The sequence below is a fragment of the Podarcis tiliguerta genome (genome assembly GCF_965153285.1).
Source record: "Podarcis tiliguerta genome assembly, chromosome: 7".
In the NCBI taxonomy this organism is placed as follows: Eukaryota; Metazoa; Chordata; class Lepidosauria; order Squamata; family Lacertidae; genus Podarcis; species Podarcis tiliguerta.
In genome coordinates this window covers 27,631,974-27,655,040 of record NC_139540.1, presented here as the reverse complement: position 1 = coordinate 27,655,040, position 23,067 = coordinate 27,631,974, and the positions used below count along the sequence as shown (strand labels likewise).

The window sequence follows — 23,067 nt, the reverse complement described above, 5'->3', positions numbered from 1 at the left end:
TTTGAGAATATGTATGCATTTCTTACTGAAGGCTAGAACTCAAAAGAGTTACATTAACTTTTGAAAGATAAACACTTAAGGTATTCTCAAGAGGTCAATAGCAGAAAAATCTTACAACAGTAGTGTAATCTCTCTTGATTGTAAAGCTGCATTTTAAAAGAACACATTCCTTTATACATCAGAAACATGGTCATCTAAGTAATGGAATTACATGGAATTAAAAAAAATCACAATAGACTATTGACACACAATAACAACTCTGTTGGCTTTCGCTTGTTTGGGTCTGTAGCTTCTGCAGATGCATTGTTAAAAGATGACCCGGAGATCTCCTGCCATTCACCCCTTCTATTATTTTTAACATATTTGGTTTTTTCTTGCACATAATGCAGAGTACATTATTAGTGATACCTAAACCTCAGAGACTAGGGCTTGCTCATCAGAAGGTCAGCGGTTCGAATCCCCACGATGGTGAGCTCCCATTGCTTTGTCCCTGCTCCTGCCAACCTAGCAGTTCTAAAGCACGTCAAAGTTCAAGTAGATAACTAGGTAAATGGCATTTCCGTGCGCTGCTCTGGTTCACCAGAAGTGGCTTAGTCATGCTGGCCACATGACCTGGAAGCTGTACGCCGGCTCCCTTGGCCAGTAAAGCGAGATGAGCGCCGCAACCCCAGCATTATTCATGACTGGACCGAACAGTCGGGGGTTCCTTTACCTTTAAACACCTACTGCATTTAATTTGTCCATGTGCTACATATGTTAGTGGAAATTTGTGTTGTGGGCCTGTCTGCTGGGTCTTTTAAATAACTTGCAATGTCCCTGATCTTCTGGCATTATTAGCCCCAAGTTATCCTTCCTCCAACATTTGCAGCCATGTCCAGCAAGGACCATATGTCTAAGAAGCAAATGCTCTTCTACACAAACAAAGGGAAAGAGATGCCAGTTCTGCATTTTAAGGCAAATGGTCTATAGATTTGTGTAAAGACTTACTTTCCCTTCTTCCTCAGGAGCTTTTCAGAGTCAGGGTAGTGCACCAAGATTTCATTGAGGGTCTTCTTGTCGAGAATGAAGAGGTTGGCAAATCCATGGGCCACCACATTTGCAGTCCGCCGATTTCCCCCGCTTGCAGCTAATAGGCTGAAATGACAGAGAACATTTATAAAAAATATTTACCACTATATCGTTAATAATATCAAAGCAGCTTACTGTTTTATATATATCATAAGAGACCATCAGCTAACTGTTATGGAAAATATTTTCTTCATTGCCTGCATAATGCTAATGGCATAGAAAAGTTTTCAGCAAGCATTTAAATGTTGAAACAGAAGGTACCTGCTGAGTATTGACAGAACATTCCACCAGACTGTGCTGCTCACACAAAAGACTCTGTTTCGTGCTTCTGTCAAATGAGCCTTGCCTCGCTAACTCCTGGAGATGATCTTGGTGATTGAGCTAGGATAGGAAGGATTTTGGTGGTCCCTAAGGTACCCTTGGGACGTGGGTGGCGCTGTGGGTTAAACCACCGAGCCTAGAACTTGCTGATCAGAAGGTCGGCAGTTCGAATCCCCGTGACGAGGTGAGCTTCCGTTGCTCGGTCCCTGCTCCTGCCAACCTAGCAGTTCAAAAGCACGTCAAAGTGCAAGTAGATAAATAGGTACTGCTCTGGCGGGAAGGTAAATGGCATTTCCGTGCGCTGCTCTGGTTCACCAGAAGCGGCTTAGTCATGCTGGCCACATGACCTGGAAGCTGTGTGCTGGCTCCCTCAGCCAGTAAAGCGAGATGAGCGCCGCAACCCCAGAGTCGGTCACGACTGGACCTAATGGTCAGGGGTCCCTTTACCTTTACCTTTAAGGTACCCTTGGACCTACATTGTTCAGGGCTTTGCAGATGCATACAAGAACCTTGAAGTGGGGAGCCAGTGCAGATATTTCAACAATGCCGTCACATGCTCTCAGCCTGATGCCCCCACCAGCAGTCTGGCCATTGCAATATGAAACTACCTGGAGCTTCCAAGACAAGCCCAAGGGCAGCCCCAAATAGAGCACATTGCAGTAGCCTAGCTTTGAGTTTACTGATGCATAGACTACAGTGGGCAGGCTATCCCTGTCCAGGAATGGCTATAGCTATTGTAGCAGACAAACATAGAAGCAGAACACCTGTATAGGGTTTATCTCCATATGTAAGTACGATATTTTCAGGTGTTTTCAGGTGGCTGAAATCAATGCCACTGCATGCGATAAAAGTGGAGTCTAGTTCTGTTTCAGCTGCCATCCTGCTATTGTTAATTTTCTGCAGACAGCTCTAAACTGCTTTTGGAAAACAGCACCGGGCCAGCTTTAAATTTATCCACTGCTTACAGCACCCCTCGTGGCAGTGAAAATGTGCCAATTGCAATTTAACAAAACGAAAATGGCTCCTGCTAAATCTGCAAAGAGGCAGCTCACAGGCACCTGATTTAAACTTTTCCAGAGACAGAGGGTTCAAATCTCTCAGCCAACCTTTTTGGACTAGTGGGCATGTTTTGAATGAGTGGTGACAGTGTCCATCGCAAAATGACCACCATGGAGGTGGCATGACATAACCTCAATTAGAGAGATAACCACCCCGGCAACCTTCTTGCTTACCATGGGAAGTCAGCTATGACCTGCCGGTCCTGATTATGGAGACACTTTCTCAAACACACATTGGTGCTCCTTCTGCCTAATAACAATTTGTGAGGACACATGGGTATCTCATTATTTTATTTACTTATTGCATTCACACCCCACCTTTCCTCCACAGTGCTCACGGTGCACACACATGGTTTCTCTTCCTCCCCATTTTATCCTCACTACAACCCTGTGAGGTAGGTTGGGCTGAGAGCAAGTGACTGGCTTGAGGTCACCCAGTGAGGTTCAGGACTGAGTGGGGATTTGAATCCTGGTCTCGGAGGTCTTGGTCCAACACTGACTACTAGACCACACTGGCTCTACAGAGTAGTTTAATAGAAGAGACATTATTAGGATAATTTATTGTGGTGATATACATTTGGTCAACCCTATGGAACAGCATATGGAGCTCCCGTTGCTCGGTCCCTGCTCCTGCCAACCTAGCAGTTTGAAACCACGTCAAAGTGCAAGTAGATAAATAGGTACCGTTCCGGCGGGAAGGTAAACGGCGTTTCCGTGTGTTGCTCTGGTACGCCAGAAGCGGCTTAGTCATGCTGGCCACATGACCCAGAAGCTGTACGCCGGCTCCCTCGGCCAATAAAGTAAGATGAGCGCCACAACCCCAGAGTCGGCCACGACTGGACCTAATGGTCAGGGGTCCCTTTACCTTTACCTTTACGGAACAGCAAAAATGTTCCTCTTCAACCAGGCCTTTCAGATATGCTTGGAGGAGGGGAGTTTATTCGTTTGTGGTGTTTTCTTTTTTGTACTTGTTTTTATTATTATTTTGTTTTTCTCTTTTTTTATATGTGGTGAACTGCTCTGAAATCTACAGATGAAGGGTGATATACAAATTTAATAAAAAAACATTACCTGATCTCTCCAAATACAGCTCCTGCTCTCAAGGTGACCAGGACCTTGGTGCCATCAGGACCTCCCAGCACTTGAACCTCTCCTTGTTTGATGATGTACATTTCTCTACCAATTTCTCCCTAGGTATAAAACACGCAGAAGAAAATATTCTCAGTCCATGGTAGCTCAGTGGTGATAATGACACACAACTGCAGAAGGAATATTCTTTAAAGAGTCATGACTTATTTCTGCAGCTGGTGAACTTGCCACAAACTGAATCTCCCTTTGTAACACTGGCATGATGAAGCAGCTTCTTCAACTGTGCAGTAAAATCACTAGGCCCTGTTTTGAAAGGTTTTCCCATTGTAGATACAGTAATGATGAATAATTCGGTATCTCCTCCTTCCTCCAAGGAGGTCAGGGTGGCCAAGATGGGGGTTGCTTCATTTTATCCTCCCAGTGACTTTGCCAGGATCAGTTAGGCTGAGAGAGAGAGATACTGTTCTAGGTAGGCTTTCACTCCTCATGAAGGAACAAGTTCACTGTTTGGGCTCCTATGTGTCACCAGAATCTCATGTAGCTTTGGTGGCTAGGCGTGCTTATGCCCAGCTTAGGCTGATTCACCAGCTATGGGTATTTATGGACCAGGGTAGCCTCGCCTCGGTTGCCCATGCTCTTGTGGCCTCCTACAATGGAGTGAAATGACCTAGAAGACGGCTTGGAGGTTACAGCTAGTGTAGAAGGCAGCTGCTAGGCTGATAAGTGGGGCAACCCAATGAGACCAGGAGTCCTGAAAGCACTGCACTGGCTGCCAATTAAGGTTAGTACTATCATACAAAGCCCTAAGTGCCTAAAAGAATGAATTCCCCAGTATCAGCCACTTCAGACCCTGTGATTGGCTGGTGGCGACACGGTGCTGCCACAGGGGGCTGCCTGGTTGATTCTGACCTGTTACAGGGCCTTCTCAGTGGTGTTCCCTCTTTGTGGAAGGCCCTCCCTAGTGACGCATGCCTGTTTCCCTTGTGACTGACATATCGTCTGGACATGGAACCGAGAGGGGGAAATTCCTCCTCGTCCTTTGACTCAGGTAGCAAAATGCCTTGGGCCAGTCCATGGATATGGAATGATTTTAACCTTCACAGAGTTGAAAAAACTATCCATAGATGTGACTCTAGTTAAAAGTATCTCTCTCTATCTCACCTTGCCTCTCCCATTCTCCAAGACAAGCATAGCAACAGCAGCCCAAACAAATGAAACACTGCACATTCCAAAGCAAATCAGCATTTTAATTATTTTTCCTAATGATCATTTGCATAATTTCAAAGAGGAAATCAAGAATAATCAACCAACCAAAGCATCTGCTGTTTCTTGCATATTTACCAGCTCATTTGTGAGCTGATTAGCATCCAAATGAAGCCAATTATACCTGGACAAACAGGACTGAAATGTCTGCGCTTATGATATATGTACTCCAATCAATGTAATCTAGTATACTATAAAAGAAAAGGTAGCATAAAACTGGGGTGTATCCATCATTCATATAGTCAGTGCGGTCCAGTGTTTTGAGCATTATTTTTGTAAATAATAGATCTGGATTTGAACAAGACCTCAGCCATACATAGGTAAAGATTTAAATCGCTTGTCAACTTCAGGGCCAAAGTAGATGTGACATTAAATGCATGTAAGAATTTAACGTGCTTGATTTATTTCCTTTAAATAGTAGCTACTGTATGTGTGTGAGAGAGAGATCAGGGAGGCAATCAAGACTGAGAATGCAGTATGGGGGGGGGCCTTTAACCCTTTCCCACCATGCTGTGATCTTGAAAAAAAGTTATTCTCGCAAAACTTACTATATGTTCCAGGATGGAAGCTCCTGTAAGTACCAATGGAAGCTTCATTTAAATGCCAGACAACATCTTCCAGATGTGGCAGGGGAGTGGAATTTTCATCAGCACCTTCGTGCAGGAGGAAAAGGCTAAACTGAAGTCTTAGGCTTATGCTGAAGTCCTAATCCTGATTTCTGGGTTCTCCCCAAAAGACACAGCATTAGTTTGGCCCACACTTAGAAAACTGCTGTACTTTATCGTCTAGTCATTACAGCAAGCATTGCTATATCAAAACTGATCATTATTGGCAAAGCGCAGAACATTTAAATGTATGTGTCTCAGATTCTTTTTTCAGATGGCAAATCACAGAATTTTACAGCTCAGTCTCAGGCATCTCTCTTTACACTTATATCTAGTTTTGTGTCTGCAACATTTCAGTTAAATAATGAAGTCTAATAATGTATGCCAATAGATAACTCATATTTAAATTCCAGTTGCTCTTACTTTATTTTAAAAAAACAAACTCGCACACATATATATAAGTAATAAAATCCATATTGTCTGGGCCAAGTTTGAAATTTGAGAGTACATTATTATTATTGCAAATTGCACTCTAATTAGTTTTCTTGCAATGTAATTTGCCCAAGATTAATTTTGTTCAAATTTTATTCTTGACCCATAGCTGAACTCCCTTTTCTAATGCTCTCATTATTCTTGCATTTGTAATATAAATTGTCAAGATCACCTTTTTGCAGACAAAGTCACCAGGTAAATACACAATGGATTTCAGTCTCAGCAGCATGTCACAGATCATTTGGTTATCACATCCCTGTTAAAAAAAAGAGGGGGGGGTGAGAATAATCAGAATCAGAATTGTATGAATCAGTATGTATGAAATGCATACAGGTAATGTTACACAGAACTGGCAGAAGGTCAAAATACAAAAGAAGAAAAAGAAGATCAAATCTAATCTTTACTTGTGGATCATAGAAGTTCATTCTAAGATTAGCTAGGTTGCAGGCAGCATGCATATGCTCACCCGTTTAATGATTTGTTCCAACAAAGAATTCTTGTGCAATTAAAAGTTTGGGGATTGTGGCCCCAAGGTTTGTTACACCAACCATTCATGACTCCATGTGATAAATATTTTTTAATTATTTTCCCCCTACATTTTTAGTGATTCTTGTTTTTATCTGTAAGCTGCCTTGAATCCTATCGGGGGAAAGACAGGGTATAAATAAAAATATAATAATGCAATGCAATGCAATACAATACAATACAATGACCCTTGCTCCAACCATTTAGGTTTAGAATCTGAAGCCATCCTTGTGAATCTGTAAGTGACTGTAAGTGCAACCCCAGTAATCACACAGCAACAGCAGTCTGGCTGTGCCACTGTTGGGAACAAAGACTGGGATGGCTAGGATGCAGCAATGACCCAGAATTCTTGCTGTAAAATTGGAAGCATTGGGTAATTGTCTCCTTTAAGCCAGCAACTTGTATAAGCATCCTTCATGGGTTTGTCAAAGCTTATGAACCTGTGTGGCTCCTGGTGGCTGGTTCAGTCCCACTGTGAGCCACTAGTAACTACATGAACCTCTTTCCCGTGTGCTTTTGCCTTCACAGGGCCACCATGTTGAAGATTCATTTCCTATGCTTGCAGTCATGGGATTGTTGTCTATCACATGACGGTATATGTTTTCATTCCACAGAGTGGGAAGTGACGGAGACAGGATGTTTGTGTTACTGTGTTCCGTGAAGTGGGACTATTGTCCTTTGTTCTTTCTCTTTGCTGTCTGATGAGAAAGAGTCAGAATGCTCCGAGTGTTTTATATGTACTGTAAATAAACGTAGATTAGCCAAATGTTGACCTACTGAGTTCTGTTACACAAACTGTGCAGACTCTGTGGATCCCTGAGTGTGCCGATGTCTGTTGGCATTGGTGGCTGTGATGTTTGGGCAGAAGAAAGCTTCTGCAGCTCCCAAATGAACGTCCAGGAGGGAGAGAACATGCCAGTTGGGCATGTGTCTCTGCCAGGGTCCTACTCGAGAGTAGGATGGCTCCTGACATACCATACTTGGTCCTAGTTGGGGATCATCGGCATTAAAGCAACTGGGTAGCTTTGTTTTTATCTGTTGCACTTAAATTAAAAATTGCTTACTACTGGGATTGTAAGGTAATTAAAATTTTTTGGGAAATGATATACAACGAATTGAAGAAAATGTTCCATTTAACATTTGTTTAAAAACCTGAAGTATTTTTATTAGGGATTGTAGGGAAAGATCTGCCAAAAAAGCTGAAAAACATCTTCATGTATGCGACAATGGCTGTGAGAGTTTTAATAGCACAAGGATGGAAGACTGAAGAAACCCCAACTAAAGAATAATGGCAAGAAAAATTGATGGATTATGCAGAACTGGCAAAACTGACATACAAGCTACGGGACAAGGATAACTGTGACTTTAAAGATGAATGGGAACCCTTTACAAAGTATTTGAAGACACAACAAAGTGAACTGGACTCCTTGGCTGGTTTTGAATAAATATTCACAAACTTTTTATTGAACATAATCAGCTAAATAGTTTGAGGATCTATACAACTGTGTAACATGCAGAAAACAGCATTTCTAGAGAAATCAAAGACTGGAACAGAGGGAAGTCGGGGGTGGGAGAGGAAGGGGAGGGAGGAAAAATGGGGGGGAAATAAGGATGATATGTTTCTGGATAATATGTTTTGTTTTAATTTTGAATACAAAGTTATTTTTTTAAAAAATTGCTTACTGGAATAGTTTTGCTTGTTTGTTTGTCAATCCGGATTACTGCAAGCAAGCAAACATCTTTCCAATCCCGGATGTTAGATTACATGAAAAGCCACTTACTTTGAACAAGTCAACTTTACTGACAATGGCAAAGTTCACATCGATTGCAATGGCTAGCTGCATCTTTCCTGGCATCTGCTCCAGTAATTCAGATTCATCTGCAAGGCAGGATTACAGAACAGGTGAGGGGGAGAAACTTTTTTTTTTAAAAAAAACAAAATTTGTGCTACATTGGATCTCTACCGACCAAAAACAACTACAAAACTAAAATGATTAGAAGGGAAGGGCTGTCAGGAATACTTGATAAAAGCTTGCAAAAGTATTATCCAATTTAGGCAGCCTTTCGGATCAGTTTCAATTTAGGATATGGATTTATTAAAAGAATATATTTTTATAAAGCACAAAATTATTTGATGAAATCAAGTACAGTAGTTAATAACCACTGTTGATTCCCAGTCCATTGTCAAAGAAACTAAATTATATTGATATTCCCAAGGAAAGTGAGTGGGGAGGGTGGGCTGTAAGTGTCTTTTGAATTATTCTGAATTTTACCCAGCATTCCTTGCGAATCCCACGTATACTCATACCAAGTTCGAACACGATTCTGAACAATTCTTGGAATTGTGTTGACGTTCATGTAAGATACAGTGTTATCCATACAGGCACGGTAATAGTTCTGCCCTGCTGTCGCTGCGCCAATGACATCTCGCATCTGCAAATATCAATCAGTATCGTTAGAAGGCTATTATAACAGTCTTTTGACGTTTTAGTCACTTTTAGATGACATCTCCTGCATTTATATTGTTTTGTTTTTATTTGTTGGCTGAGGTTGGCCGTTAATGTTATTGACCTTTCAATATGTCATGAGCTGCTTTGTTGATGTGATAGTGGTAAGGAAGGGTGCACAATTTTATATACTTATGCTATACTATGCAGTTGTTCATCGCTTTTCTTACCCCAAAAGCCCACTTTTGTAAAGAAGTGTTTGATTTGTTGCCCAAGGAGCATCTCCACCCTCATCGTTCGGCCCGGACACTGAGATCCAGCGCCGAGGGCCTTCTGGCGGTTCCCTCATTGTGAGGTTACAGGGAATCAGGCAGAGGGCCTTCTCAGTAGTGGCGCCGCCCTGTGGAACGCCCTCCCATCAGATGTCAAGGAAATAAGCAGCTATCTTCTTTTTAAAAGACATCTGAAGGCAGCCCTGTTTAGGGAAGTTTTTAATATTTAATGCTGTATTGTTTTTAACACTCGATTGGGATCCACCAAGAGTGGCTGGGGAAACTCAGCCAGATGGGTGGGGTAGAAATAAATTATTATTATTATTATTATTATTATTTAGTCATTATTTTAAAAAAATGCAGTCTTCCTCTGTGGTGAATTATCAGTGTGCGCTCTGTTGTGAAAAGGGCATATGCCAACATCTAAACTAAATATTTTTATGAGAAAAAGTATAGCAGACTAGAAGCACCCTGATGTCAAGGACTGGCTGGATGAGGAGGAGTGGTGGGCGCAGCCAGCCCAAGAGCCCCTCAGAGACAGCACAGAGGAAGAAGACTTAGACCCAGAACAGTGGTGGTGGGACACAGGGGTTCAGTCTGTGGAAGGGACGAGCTGGGAGGTGCTAGAAGTGGGAGGTTTGAGTGAATATGGGGGGACAGAAGAAGGAAGCCATTCCAGGACAGGACCGGGTACCGAGAATCTCAGTGTGAGCGCAGACTCCGACAGAGAAGAGGCAGAAGCTGCTTCTACTACTCAGCATCCAGATTTTCCTGTTCCTACTGGCTCTCTTCCTCCACTGACACCCAGAACATGAAGAGTCCTGCACATTGCTGAGCAACAGGCCAGACAGGCCCAGAGAGGAAACTCTCCCTGTTGCTGTGGTCTACAGATGTTTGGGAGGAGTCAAGACGAAGGGGACTAGAGAGGGAAGGAAGGGTCAGACGCCACTTTCCAGCAATGTCTTCAACTAGGGGATACTAGCCCAGATGTGTTTTCACTTTTGTGAATAAAAGCTAACGGCATTTCATGTCTCATGTCCTTTTCCTGACCTGTGGATGACCTGCATTCTCCTGTCAGCCCCCGGACACCTAAGAATCATTGACTTTATTCTGGAATGATACTACTATAAAGAAGCACAGGAGGATTGGGCTGAAATTGTATTTGCCTGATTACACAAGACCAGTTAGTAAGCTCTCCAAATAAACAAGAGCCTCCAGAATCATACCTGTGTGTTTGCAGTCCGTCGTGAAACATAAGACTAGCTGCCAAGCACAGAGTGAAATTGGCAGTGATATTAACAGAGTCTAAAACTATAAGCCCATTTCCACTTACCTGAATTCTATGGGATTTACTTCAGAGTAGACATATATAGGATTACATCGCAAATGGAGTTTGTGCACTGTTCGAAATGCTGACAAGCTGTTTCCTGATTCCCAATAGCAATCAACTCAGCAACTAAGCTAATTTGTAGAAAGATCCATTTGATAAGGAACAAATTAGCCTTTGTAGAGGACAAACCAGGCCTGACTGGTTTTTTTTTATTACTCCAGGTTAATATTTACTTCCCCTTTTCCCAATAAAGAGACTGGGAGCTGGATGGGAGTGATTTTCTAAAATGTTGATTTTAAAATAACATGATTCAAAAAAGCCAAGACAATTTTGGCCCCCAACAAGATAATAAGTAGTAAAGGTGAGGACAATGAGGAAATCAAGAGTTTTATAAATTTGTTATGGGTCATCTAAGTCAGTAACAGCATCAAAACCATCTTCAACAATACATTTTCATTTCTTTTGGCAACATGAAACTCATATCAGATATTACTATGAGAAGAATGGTGTCAACCCTTTCTAAATGTTTTGGTCACATTACAGAGCATCAGTGTTTTCTGGAAGTTAAACAGGATTTTCTCCCTGGTATACCTATATGGAAGACCACCATAGAATGTGTGTTGGATGGTGAATGAATGAATCTTTATTTGTCTCAGCCATCGGTCATAGCAATAAAACAACAATATGATATACAAAAAATAAAAATAAAAAGTGAATTGTATAAAATACATTTTATGTTTTGAATCAATAGTCAAATAGTGGATCTTATTCTAATTGCCCCAGCTAAAAGCCTTGCAACCTTTGCTGTCTCCTGCTCATCTTGATCTGCCAAGAGAAAGGACACTGTGGCAGGGGCTGGGTGACCCAGAATGGACAATAAAAGAGGGGTGATAACCTCATTCCTCAAGTCTTTATAAAGAGTGCAAGCCAAAAGGGCATGTTGGATGGTGTGTTCTGAGATGATCTTGGAGCTTCCGGTGCACATACTTTCCACCTTTGCTTCAGCAATGTCAGAAGTTCCAGGTTATGCAGAGGAGCCAGTGATGCAATATCTTCCCATGCCAGGGAGTGTGTACATGGTTCTCTTCCTTCACATTTCATCCTCACAACAACAGTGAGGTAGGTTTGACTAACAGACCATGACTAGCCCAAGGCCAGTCAGGGAGTTTCATGGCTGAGCCAGGTCCTAGTCCAACACATATGCCAGTGCGCCATACCAGCTGTTGGGTACAAGGGCTGGGAGGGACCTCTGCTTGAGGCCATGGAGAGCAATTTCTAGTGGGCATCAGTCCTGGGCTAGATGGATCAGTGGTCCCATTTGACTCTATATATGGGAGCCTCATAACAATTCCTAAGGAGCCCTGAGTGATTCCCTCAGAAATACAAGGGCATATAAATACTGCTTCCATGAGTATCTTATTTTATTATATTTGAACATCAACATTCAGAGCAGACCATAGAATTTTGCCATTTGTGGTTCTAGAAGTTTATCTATTCAACAGACATCACTGAGGGGGAGATCTATACAGGTGAATATCTAGACAGCTTTGTACCTGTCTCTCTCTAGTAAAAACTCATGTTTTGATGTGAAGACTAAATGTTAATTACACAGATCGCTGGAAACATCTTAAACTTAAGGGTCAGTTTAACCATTAATGCCTTTGCTTACCTGACCAATCAAGCTGGAAAATACGAAGACCCCTGAGAAGAAATTCAGAAGTTGAAAGATGATTTCAAACATGGTTACTGGTTCTGGAAGCCCACCGATAGTGATTAAAGTGCGAACTGCCCAGTAGTAACATCTTAGATACCTGTAGATAGAATACAATTTTTGATATCATTATTCTTCTACATAGGTTTCCAATGCAGAAATACTATTCTGTATTATTCTGAATTTCAGAATCAGGAAAAATGTCTTCCCTCCACCTCCTCACTGCAACTAGTCCTGATAATTAATGAACTAAAAAAAAAGTATTACTTTATGGTTTTATGTAGAACAAGGATGGGAATCCTGTGGTCTTCCAGATGGCCTTGGTCCAGTATGACTGAAGGAATGTCTCCACGCACATCGTTCAGCCTGGACACTGAGGTCCAGAGGCAAGGGCCTTCTGGTGGTTCCCTCGTTGCAAGAAGCGAAGTTACAGGGAACCAGGCAGAGTGCCTTCTCAGTAGTGGCACCCGCTCTGTGGAACGCCCTCCCTGACTTTTAGAAGACAGCTGAAGGCAGCCCTGTTTAGGGAAGCTTTTAATATTTGACGGACTATTGTATTTTAATATTTTGTTGGAAGCTGCCCAGAGTGGCTGGGGAAACCCAGCCAGATGGGCGGGGTATAAATAATAAATTATTTATCATCATCATTATCATCATCATCATCATGTTGCTGAATCCCAACTCCTATTCATTGCAACTAGCATGGACAATGATAAGGAATGATGGGAGTTGTAGTTCAACAACTTCTAGAGGGCCACAGGTTCCCCACAAGGGGTGTGTGTGTGTGTGTGTGTGTGTGCCACTAAACGTGTCATTATTAAGTACAGGTGGTGTCTGTAGAGACACAGTCTTCATAGTTGTGTTGGCTTCATTTAAGTCAGGGGTCAGCAAACTTTTCCAATGGGGGGTGGGCAACAGGCCCTCAGACCTTGTGGAGGGCTGGACTATATTTTGGAGAGAAAAAAAATGAATGAATTCCTATGCCCCACAAATAACCCAGAGATGCATTTTATATAAAATTTAGATTTAGAAGGCGATTGGGCTGGATCCGGCCCCCGGGGGCAGTGAGTCATGTAAAATCAGTGCTTGTTTTACCCCCCCCCCCCAAATTGTAGTGTCTTTTGAAATCAGGCCATGCAGCACACCTGCAAGGTTATTTCTGTACAAGCCGAGTGAGCGCATTGCCTGTCATTTCATGACTCTATAATAATGGAAAGTATGTTGGACCCTCTGGCGGTCATATCTTCAGATTTCCTCACTTGAAATGTGTCAGACATATAAAGCTGTTCCTGAACACATCAGGGGAGATTATTGATCACTCTATTGAATTCCAAAGGAAATAATTCTCGTTCTAAAAAGTTCATTCTCGAGACAGCAGCAGATTGGCTACGTGGCTCTCATTTTAACAGTAGGAAATGTGTGGTGTTTGGTCTGTCTGCTCAGTGACACTTCAATCTGGCAACACCAGGTGTTTCAATGCATTGTTGCTAGGGTGACAACCACAAGGCTGTTGTCTGCTAGTAGGGATGGGAGAAATTTTTTATTCAGTTCACATTTAAATGCAAACCTACCTATTTCACACATTCCAAAACAATACAAGAACCAAAGCACAGCCATCTGTCAAAAGCTATACTTCTCCGATTTTTTTCAGTACAGTTACTCCAAAAAGGTAACGTATACAAAAATGCATAGGATAAAATGTAGATACAAATGCATGTATTAGTGAAAATAACATTCAAAAATGCATTTTGTTACGGGAAATTGCTTTGCAAAAATGTCAATAGTAGGAAAATTACACGTAAAAATGTCTGTATGAGGAGAAATTGGTGGTAAAATGCTGATGAATTTTCATGCATACCTTGCTATTGCTTTGTTTTTAAATCACAAATTGATGTGGAAATGTGGACAACTGATATGCAGAGAACTGCAACAATGAGAAACTGATGTAAACCAAAATTGACGGAGTCACCTGTCCCTATACTAGGCTCCTGGGCAGGCTGCTTCAGGTCAAGCAAACCCTCTAGTATAATCAATTAATCTTTGTTGTTATAACCCTACTAAGTTACAGTCAGACAAATACGATTTGCAATTTGCAATTTACAGGCCAGTAGAATACTACTGACAGCACACCAAAGGCCTAGGATATATGTGTGAGTTCTTGCACATTTACAACCATTCTTAGAATGGATTGCTGAGTGCTAGTATGGTTGGTAAGGATTTTTAATCAGCCAGTCCCCAGCAATAACACACTGATGTAATTTTCCAGTATAAACAACAAAGCATTTCAGCCCTTGGTGGAAGACTTGGCAAGTTGTAACCCAGGGACAGACACTATACCTTTAAAGCTCAATTGTGTGGAATATCCAAGAGCCATGGATTCTCCTGTTTGTCTCCCTGGTCCCTTTGGCCACCACTCCTTGCTTGCTGTGCGAGACACTTGAACAACGTATCAGGTGATCTACCCTTTATAGCAAGTGGCAGGCAAGTGAGGAACCCAATAGCTGCAAATAGTGAGCCTCCTGTTTCATTGGGAAATTTAAATGAGCCTCTCCATGGTTGGCATCCCATGCTAACAGGAGTGATGACTTTCAGTTAATCTAACACAAAGCATAATATAGAACCAGATATGTCTGAGGGACAAATGTGTTCTGTATCAGATTATTTTAACGCTCAGGTACTTTGAACACAATAGAGTGCTGTGTCCTGCTCCATCCTCCGCCTGCCCTGGCTTCTGCCTTGTAGGTGGCACCAAACCCCATAAATCCCTGACCCCTCTCCTGGGTCACTCTCCTCACCCCTGCCTCCACCACAAACTCTAACAAACCCTGCCAGTCCCTGACATGCCAGAGACTGAGTTTAGCCCCACGTTTTAAATCTAGATACTCAGCCGATTCTTTTGCCATTTAGCCCCCTCCACCTGGATCACCTGGATTCATATTTTCCTCCTACATTAACTGCATTGCCATCATGTCTGCAAAAGCTGCACTCAGTACATTTCTGCACGCATTACATGTCTTATAATATATACTGCCTGCTGTTGCCTCCCCATATTTTGCTTTTGTTGAATTAATAGCTATTGACTCGGCAGCTCTTCCCCCAGCTGCATTGCGCAGTGTCAGCTCCCACTGGAGAGTTTCTCTCTTTGCAACATGTTTACATGTATCCTTTGCCATATGAAAGGAAATGACAGAACATGACCCTGTGAAGACTCTTAAGGGAGCAAAATGTTCTGTTGCAATCGCATGTGTTTTAATTGTACTCCATTGAACTTTTCAAGTAGTTGTTTTCTTACGTATGTAATGCTTCTTCTTCTCACACCTAATCGGTAAGTTTAATTTACGACCCTTGTGCTTCCTAAATGTTTAATTAAGTTAGTGATTAGAGCTGACGCATAAACCCGTAAAAACCCCAAACGGTAAACTAATCACTCACTACACCTGCCGTCCATATAATTAGCATTGTTCATTATTTCCAATCAGCAGCAATGCTGCTAAAAAGTTAGCAGGGCACGCAAGTTCTGAAGGTTTTGCTTGCAAGCAAGATGGGAAGGTGGGCAGGCTGGGGAAACGCCATGCAATGCAAAGGAACTTACATGTTTCCTTTGCCATCATATACCCATTTAGTGCTGCCGAGTCCTTCGTAGGTTGAAGCCCAGTAATACAGGCATGCATTAAGATGCAAGATAAACAACAGGTACCCAGTAGTTCGAACGACCCTGTAAAAAACATAAACAACAGTTGATGTCATTCCTGTGGGACACACATTCCTGTGCCTGTTTTCCCTTTGGAGACCTGGGTTTTGATCAATAGCAATACTAACACCTGCTGTGACTTACAACTATGGCCAGTATTGACAGAGTGGAAAAATCAGCTGGTGCTCAACTCTCTTCCCCTTCTGCAATTGCCAAATGAATCACTGCCACTACCAGGGGCACTGGTAAAGTATGCTCCCCATAGGACCCTGCGGCTTGCTAATTCAATAAGCTAGAAATATTTATAGAAAGGTACAACTGTGTTCATGAAAGAGTGTTTGCTAGTTGTTGCTCACAAATGCAGGCACCATTGCATCACGCCAGGAACCTGTGCCTTGGACATTAACATTTTCTGTTCATTTAGATACTAGCCTTCCTCTAAGGCTTCAAGCAGTTAACAACACAGGCCTGCCCTCAGCACCCTCACAGGAATCTGGCGAGTTATATGCCTATGGAATACCCCCATTTTATGTCCCCATTTTACAGACAGTATCTGAGGCTGTACCAAAAAGCTGTGCCATCCAATGGCAGAGACTGGAAATGCTGAAATATGTCAACACTCTACAAATATGCCAACACTGATACTGGAGCATATCTAGCACATACCTGTAAATGTATGCTTTTTCCATGATCGCCTCCAGTCGGTCATTGAATTCAAAGAACGTGAGATGCTGAATGCAAATCAAGAGAGGAAACGCAACTGTATATGGTAACAATATAATCTCACATGGATTTTGCGACATACAACTGCCTGCTTCTGGCAATCTTAAAATTTTGGTTTAAAAATGATCATACTGCTAAACTAGCAAAAAGCAGAAACAACTTGACATTTTAAATATCACTTTTTCCAGGAGCTTGGCTATGGAGGATACTTTTCCATTTAGCAGATCAGTGGTCATGATGAATTATGATGACAGTGATATTTTACCTAGTCAACCGAGGTTTCTTGCTCATAGAGTACATTCTTTTGGGGCTCTCCATTTATTATTTCCTTTCTTCTATATGGCTGGCTTTTTGAAAGAGAGGTGGCAGTCTGGATAATTACCTTTCTAGATTTTACAAATGAAGTGGGCTTGTTTAGATCATTAATTTGAAATTAATTTAGATAAACTGACACGGGAGCCAGAAAAAAGAGAGAAGGATGTGTTTCTAGAAATGGTACCCATTGAAAGGAAACAGTAATTGCCCTTCATCCAAGTTTTTCACATGCTCAAAGGTTGGGCTTTTTAAAAACAGCATTTTGTAACAATTTAGTGACTCTGCATTTTACAGATGTACAGGGCAATCTTATGCATGCTTGCTCAGAAGTTTGTCCTACTCTTCTCAGTGTGACTTACTCCCACACAAGGATTGCATCCTCAGTGTGTGAACTACTAACTCCACCCAGTTATGCTCAGAGGAAATCCAGGTTCAAAGCCCATTAGCTGTGAAGCTCAGTGGTTGACCTTGAGCTGCTCACTATCTCCCAGCCTAATCAATGGTGCTGGGTTGCTGCAAGAAGAAAATATCTGGTGGTGGTGAGATGGGACGTATATGCTACTGCCTTGAGCTCCTTGGAAGAAAAGCAGGACAAAATGTGATTAATTCATGGAGTAACTGGATGGAGGAGTCCACAAATACACCTGGAATTGTATGAAGAACTATGCATGCAAACAGATGTTGTGAGCCCACAGTTCCTGTAGCTCTGCCTTCCCCAACCTGATACCTTCCAGATATTTGGGACTACAACTCCCATCATTCCTGACCATTAGGCACCTTGGGTCAGAGCTGATGGGAGTTGTAGTCCAAAATATCACGAGGTTGGGGAGGGCTGCTTTAACTAAAAAACTGAAATCAGGTGCGACTGTGTATATGTCGCCTTCATCAGATAACGATGGTGATGGCTTTCTATGTTCATACTAGAAAAGCTATAGAAAATAGTAAAATAACACTACACAGACTAACAATCAATATTCTAAACAATATCAGGGAGAGTTGTGTTCCCCGTCTTTATTTCCCAAGCAAAAGACTGGCACCATCACCAACAATCTGAAGGAGGGATGGATTCACCATTAGCCTCATATAAACCAACAGTACAAGGATCCATTTTGCAGTGTTTATAGCTGAACTGAGTAGGTAGGCATCCACACCAGTCCCTCACATGAATCTTTCTTGCTATGTTAAATGAAAACGCCTTAAATTACTCATCTGGTGGTAAATTAATATGGAAAGGCAAGTTCTGTTATCAGTGTTTGTTCATATAATGCCTTCTGGGAACCTGGCTGACATATGGAACCACATGTTTTTCAGCTCAAAAACCACTTATTTAAAATTGGAATGACCCAATAAACTTCAAAACAACCAATTTGTGTTGTGCAGCTGGAAGAAGTTTGATACCATCCTGTGCCGTGTATATTCGGAAATCTCCCCTGACCACTGTGGATGAGCAACAGTATGTATTTACAAGTAGGATTTCTGTCCCTGGACTGAGGGTAACAGTAGATAATCTCATCTTACCTTCACCACCTTGTTTGCTCTAAATATTGCATTAAATCCAAACACAACGTATAAGACGTCAAACGGTATTACGGAAAACACATCAAGCTGTTGAAGAAAAAAGTTCAGTTACAATGTTAAATTAATTCTCATGTAGTTAAAAACTGTAATGGAATGCTCAGGTTCTATCTTTCTAGTACGTGGAACACATTTTCTATATGCAGAAAATTGTTGTTACCTTCTTCTTTTCTCTGAACCACTTTGAGCACTCCAAAAAATGCATGCAGTATATAAATAAACTGAGCCCAGATGATGGTATTGTAAGGCTGGATTTAGCCAATGGATCCCTAGTTTCTGACTGGATTCATCATCTAGGTTATTGGCAAGAGATTGAACAAGGTGCTAAAATGAAATGTCCATCTTTGGGAGATTTCAAGAAAAGCTCAGAACTGCATATGTAGTCAAAAGCCGAATAAGTGGTATTAAAATATTGACAAAGATCAAGCAAAATGTTTTCTGTGAAGTCAGTATATCCCCTTTCAGGGCAAGTGTAGCAGACCATATTGTGTTCTTGTCCACCTCACATTTCTTTGGTCCTTAGCAGACAAATTTTGCCTTGAAATATTGTGAGTTTCAAATATCTAATCCAGATTTCAAGATGAGCATGGCTCATCTGAGCTAAGAAAGGATTCCTTCTCAACACCAAATCTCTCGAGGCATCTTTCCACATTATAGTTTTCATTCACAAGAGCAGTCCCTTGTAATGAATGCAGTAACGTAGGAAGGGCTTCAAGTGCTGCTCAAATACGATACATCACCAACAGGTCCATCAGAAAGTAGGCAAACAATTAAGCAAATATGCCTTTCCAAGGGTGGCTGCAATAGGAGAATCAGGAGCTGAATCTTTGATGCTCCATCAAAGGCAAACCTCTTATTTCTTTCATGCAAGGGTGAGGGGCCTCGGACTACAGTTCCCACCAGTCCTGGCTATTGGTCATGATCATTGGGGCTGGTGGGTGTTTCAGTTCAGCAGTGTCCCAAGGGCCAAAGGTTCACCACCCTTTGGGATAGGACCATAGGTTGTGATGGAATCCATTATCTAATGGGATGGGACCGTAAGTTTTTGATCAGGTATCAATTTCAATTTCAGTTCCAACATCTGAAATGTACATCACTACTGATTTTCTGCCTGATTTCCACCTCGAAGACTACCTTGGTGGGGAGAGGGAAGCTGTAGGACAGTCATGTCCAAGTGGATATATAGTTCGAATAACTGTTTTGTTCCCTTAGCAAGCGTGCCTTATTTACTTACCCGAAATTTTAACGTGCTCCGGTAGTATTTCTTCATTTCTACTTTATCTGACTATAATTAGAAACAGGAAAAACATGCAGTTAGGTAAAGCTCAGTACAAAACAAAGAACCATTTCAGGATAGCATATGACTAAATTAGACATGATTAGCTGAAGTCCATTAGCACTTGTGGACTGAGGTCTCAAAGCACAAACCTTTGTTTCAGGCAAGTTTTCATGCATACATCCAAATTCTTATCCTTGGTCACCCAGCTAATGTGAGTTGTCACTAAGCTTTACTGAAAGCAATGAGACTTCAGTTAGGCACAGCCAACTCATTCAATTGATTTTGGATTTAGTTACAGCTAACTTTTAAAATTTAATGTATAGCCTCTGGAACTCAAGGCAGCATATATCGGAGTCTCAAGCAATCTCTGACACAATCTTGTTTTGCTGAGCTTGAGCAAGGGGTCATATGCACTGACACCAAACCCTGGGATATTAAGTTGGATTGGGATTTGTATGTTTGTAGGGCGATAACCTTTTTCCAAGGCACAGTTTTCTTTTTAGCAACTTTATTTGGGAATGGGCAAATGGCTTAGAAAATCTGGAAATCTAAGCAAACATGTAGATTAACACTTGGTTATTTCTTTCAAATAAACAGTATGCATTAGGAAACAAGACTGAGAAGAAGCCTGTGCAGTTAGGTGGACACCCTTTGTGGAATATTTAGGGGTGATTAAAATTTCATGATTCTGCATGGGGAAAATCTCCAGCCTCTCTTTAAATATCATTTTTGAAAATATTTAAAGGTATAGAGGGAGGATGGAGGGAGATATTGTTAGAATAAAAATCTCAGAACAGTTGGATTATGGGTTTGGGTTCATAGGCTGTAAAATACACACACACAAAGCTGGATGAATGTGCTCTCATTAGCATTAGAACTGTCAACAGTGCATATATTAAGAAAGATTAGATGTTTATTTTTAAGTTACTGTCTGTGGGTAGGTGGACCTTGTTTGTACTTAGGAAATTGCCCTACATTGTGTCACACTATTGGCCTATCTAACCCACTATGGTCTACATTGATTGGCAGCAGCACTCCTGGGTTTCAGACAGGCTTTCTTCCCAACCCTACCTTGAGATTATTATTTATTATTTATTGACTTTATATACCGCCCTAAGTCTCAGTGTGTTTCACATAAAATTAAAATAAAAACAATTACCCAATAATGCCCCCCCCCAAAGAGCCACATTTTAAAAGGGTATGGGATGTTGATCAGAACTGTACACCTGAACATTCTTCTGTACTTCATGTGAAGGAGGTTTCTTTATCATTATTAGTGATGACAAAAACTTTGTGCTGGCCATGATTTTCCCCCTACCTGCCTTGCTCCACCTTCCATTCCTATAGGCATTATGTTTATGTGCTGTTTAAGGAACTGAATAGAGTGGAAGGTTATGAGTCATGGGGGTGAAGTGTGTGTGTGTGTGTGTGTGAATTCTTCAGTGCTTAGTTTGTTTTTTAAATATTGGTGTATAGATTATGAATGCTGTAGTACTTTGTGAAACCTATAATATGCCTTTTGTTGAAATTGTGCTGTTTAGCTTATTTTTCTAGTTGCTTTGTTAATAGTGTTTTATTGATTGTATTTTGTTCATTGTTCATTAAGATTTATGTCGTATATGTGATGTTCTATTATGTTATTTAGGGATGTGGGTGGTGCTGTGGGTTAAACCACAGAGCCTAGGGCTTGCTGATTGGAAGGTCGGCGGTTCGAATCCCCATGACAGGGTGAGCTCCCGTTGCTCGGTCCCAGCTCCTGCCAACCTAGCAGTTCGAAAGCACGTCAAAGTGCAAGTAGATAAATAGGTACTGCTCCAGTGGGAAGGTAAATGGCATTTCCGTGCACTGCTCTGGTTCACCAGAAGCAGCTTAGTTATGCTGGCCCCATGACCCGGAAGCTGTACGCTGGCTCCCTCGGCCAATAAAGCGAGATGGTCGCCGCAACTCCAGAGTCGATCACGACTGGACCTAATGGTCAGGGGTCCCTTTACCTTTACCTATTATCTTATTTATTGTTTGCAAGCCGCTTGGCGATTCAGTTGAATGAAAAGTGGCATAGAAATGTAATAAATCAAATCAAAGGAAAAAATGTCCTCGGCATACAAAATGGATAAAAGTTAATCCCTCTATTTTCCTTAATTCTTATCATACATACCTTTATGGTAACTAGATATCTCCCTATTCAGCTAGCTGAACTACTTTTCCATACTAAAAACTGGAAAAGAATGATGCATCAAGAAAGCAGGAAAATTTGCATTTTAAAAAGTAGCTCTTAAACTCTGTATCATATAGATTTTAAAATCACCTGCTGCAACATATATATTTTTTTTATGTAAAAAAATGCACACTATTAAAGACTCATGTGTTCTACTGCACAGATGGGGAACTCATGGGCCTCCAGACATTGTTGCTAACTCACCTGTCATATCTAGTATGACATATGGCCAGGTATTATAGGAATAGTCACATTAATTTAGACTAGAGAGGCCCATGCTCATGGCTGACTGGGGACTTGAACATAGGTCCCTCTGGTCAAAATCCAACATTACCTGCTACACTACGGGGTCTACTTATTGTGTGATTCTTCTGTGTCTTACCTCCCTGCCCACCTTTACTTACTATTATATCTCCACCTCTCACGAATTGTACTCGGGGTTGAAATATCAGCAGATCACAGACATAGCAGATATCACATAAGATGTCTATCACAATCCAGTATATCATGTTGCTTGGTGTCTGAAACGGGAATACCAATCGCAGTGGGATGAACCAGCAGTTCCAGTTATAAGCAACGGTAACCAAAAACAGCCATCCTATATAGCGACGATCTAGAAAAAACAAAACATCCTTAAAATTACTCTTCCTGTTTTTGGAAGAGTATATATGAGAATACATTGCCTTCAATATATAAATAAATGCCCAAGGATATATCAAGTTTAATTACAACTCAAAAACCCAACCACATCTTACGTGTTGGCTAAGCTGTGTACCAAACATTGACTGAGCAGGCCAGTTTCTTGTAGCCGGTCCTCAAATTAGTAGAGGGTCACAAGTTTCAGGTTAGCTAAAGGTGAGTCCAAGGCTGAAAAAAATGAGATGAACTGGGCTGGGCTTTTGGATTGTATTGGCAAGGCAGAGTCTTAATTTCACCAGGTAATACAATAAGTGACTAGTGCCAACCCACCTACTTGTCTGTGTAACAGAACAGTAGTACTTATGCAGGGTTGCCATACATCTGGAATTTGCCGGACACGCACAGGATTGAAGTGGAGAAAATTGCGGGCTGGGGTCAATTTTGAAAAA

General features: G+C 41.5%; 1 protein-coding gene across 1 annotated transcript in view; it reads right to left on the bottom strand.

Annotated features, from left to right (window-relative positions):
- CNGB3 (cyclic nucleotide gated channel subunit beta 3) overlaps positions 1 to 23,067 on the bottom strand; it is a gene marked incomplete at its 5' end in the record, with an annotated part of 48,269 nt that overhangs the window by 4,822 nt on the left and 20,380 nt on the right. Inside the window, 11 exons of the mRNA XM_083450308.1 lie at positions 988 to 1,134; positions 3,519 to 3,637; positions 6,069 to 6,152; positions 8,203 to 8,300; positions 8,695 to 8,854; positions 12,140 to 12,281; positions 15,774 to 15,896; positions 16,539 to 16,603; positions 18,429 to 18,515; positions 19,720 to 19,770; positions 22,384 to 22,592. Of these exons, the coding sequence (XP_083306434.1) occupies positions 988 to 1,134; positions 3,519 to 3,637; positions 6,069 to 6,152; positions 8,203 to 8,300; positions 8,695 to 8,854; positions 12,140 to 12,281; positions 15,774 to 15,896; positions 16,539 to 16,603; positions 18,429 to 18,515; positions 19,720 to 19,770; positions 22,384 to 22,592 (1,285 nt within the window). The remainder of the gene's footprint in view (positions 1 to 987; positions 1,135 to 3,518; positions 3,638 to 6,068; positions 6,153 to 8,202; positions 8,301 to 8,694; positions 8,855 to 12,139; positions 12,282 to 15,773; positions 15,897 to 16,538; positions 16,604 to 18,428; positions 18,516 to 19,719; positions 19,771 to 22,383; positions 22,593 to 23,067) is intronic.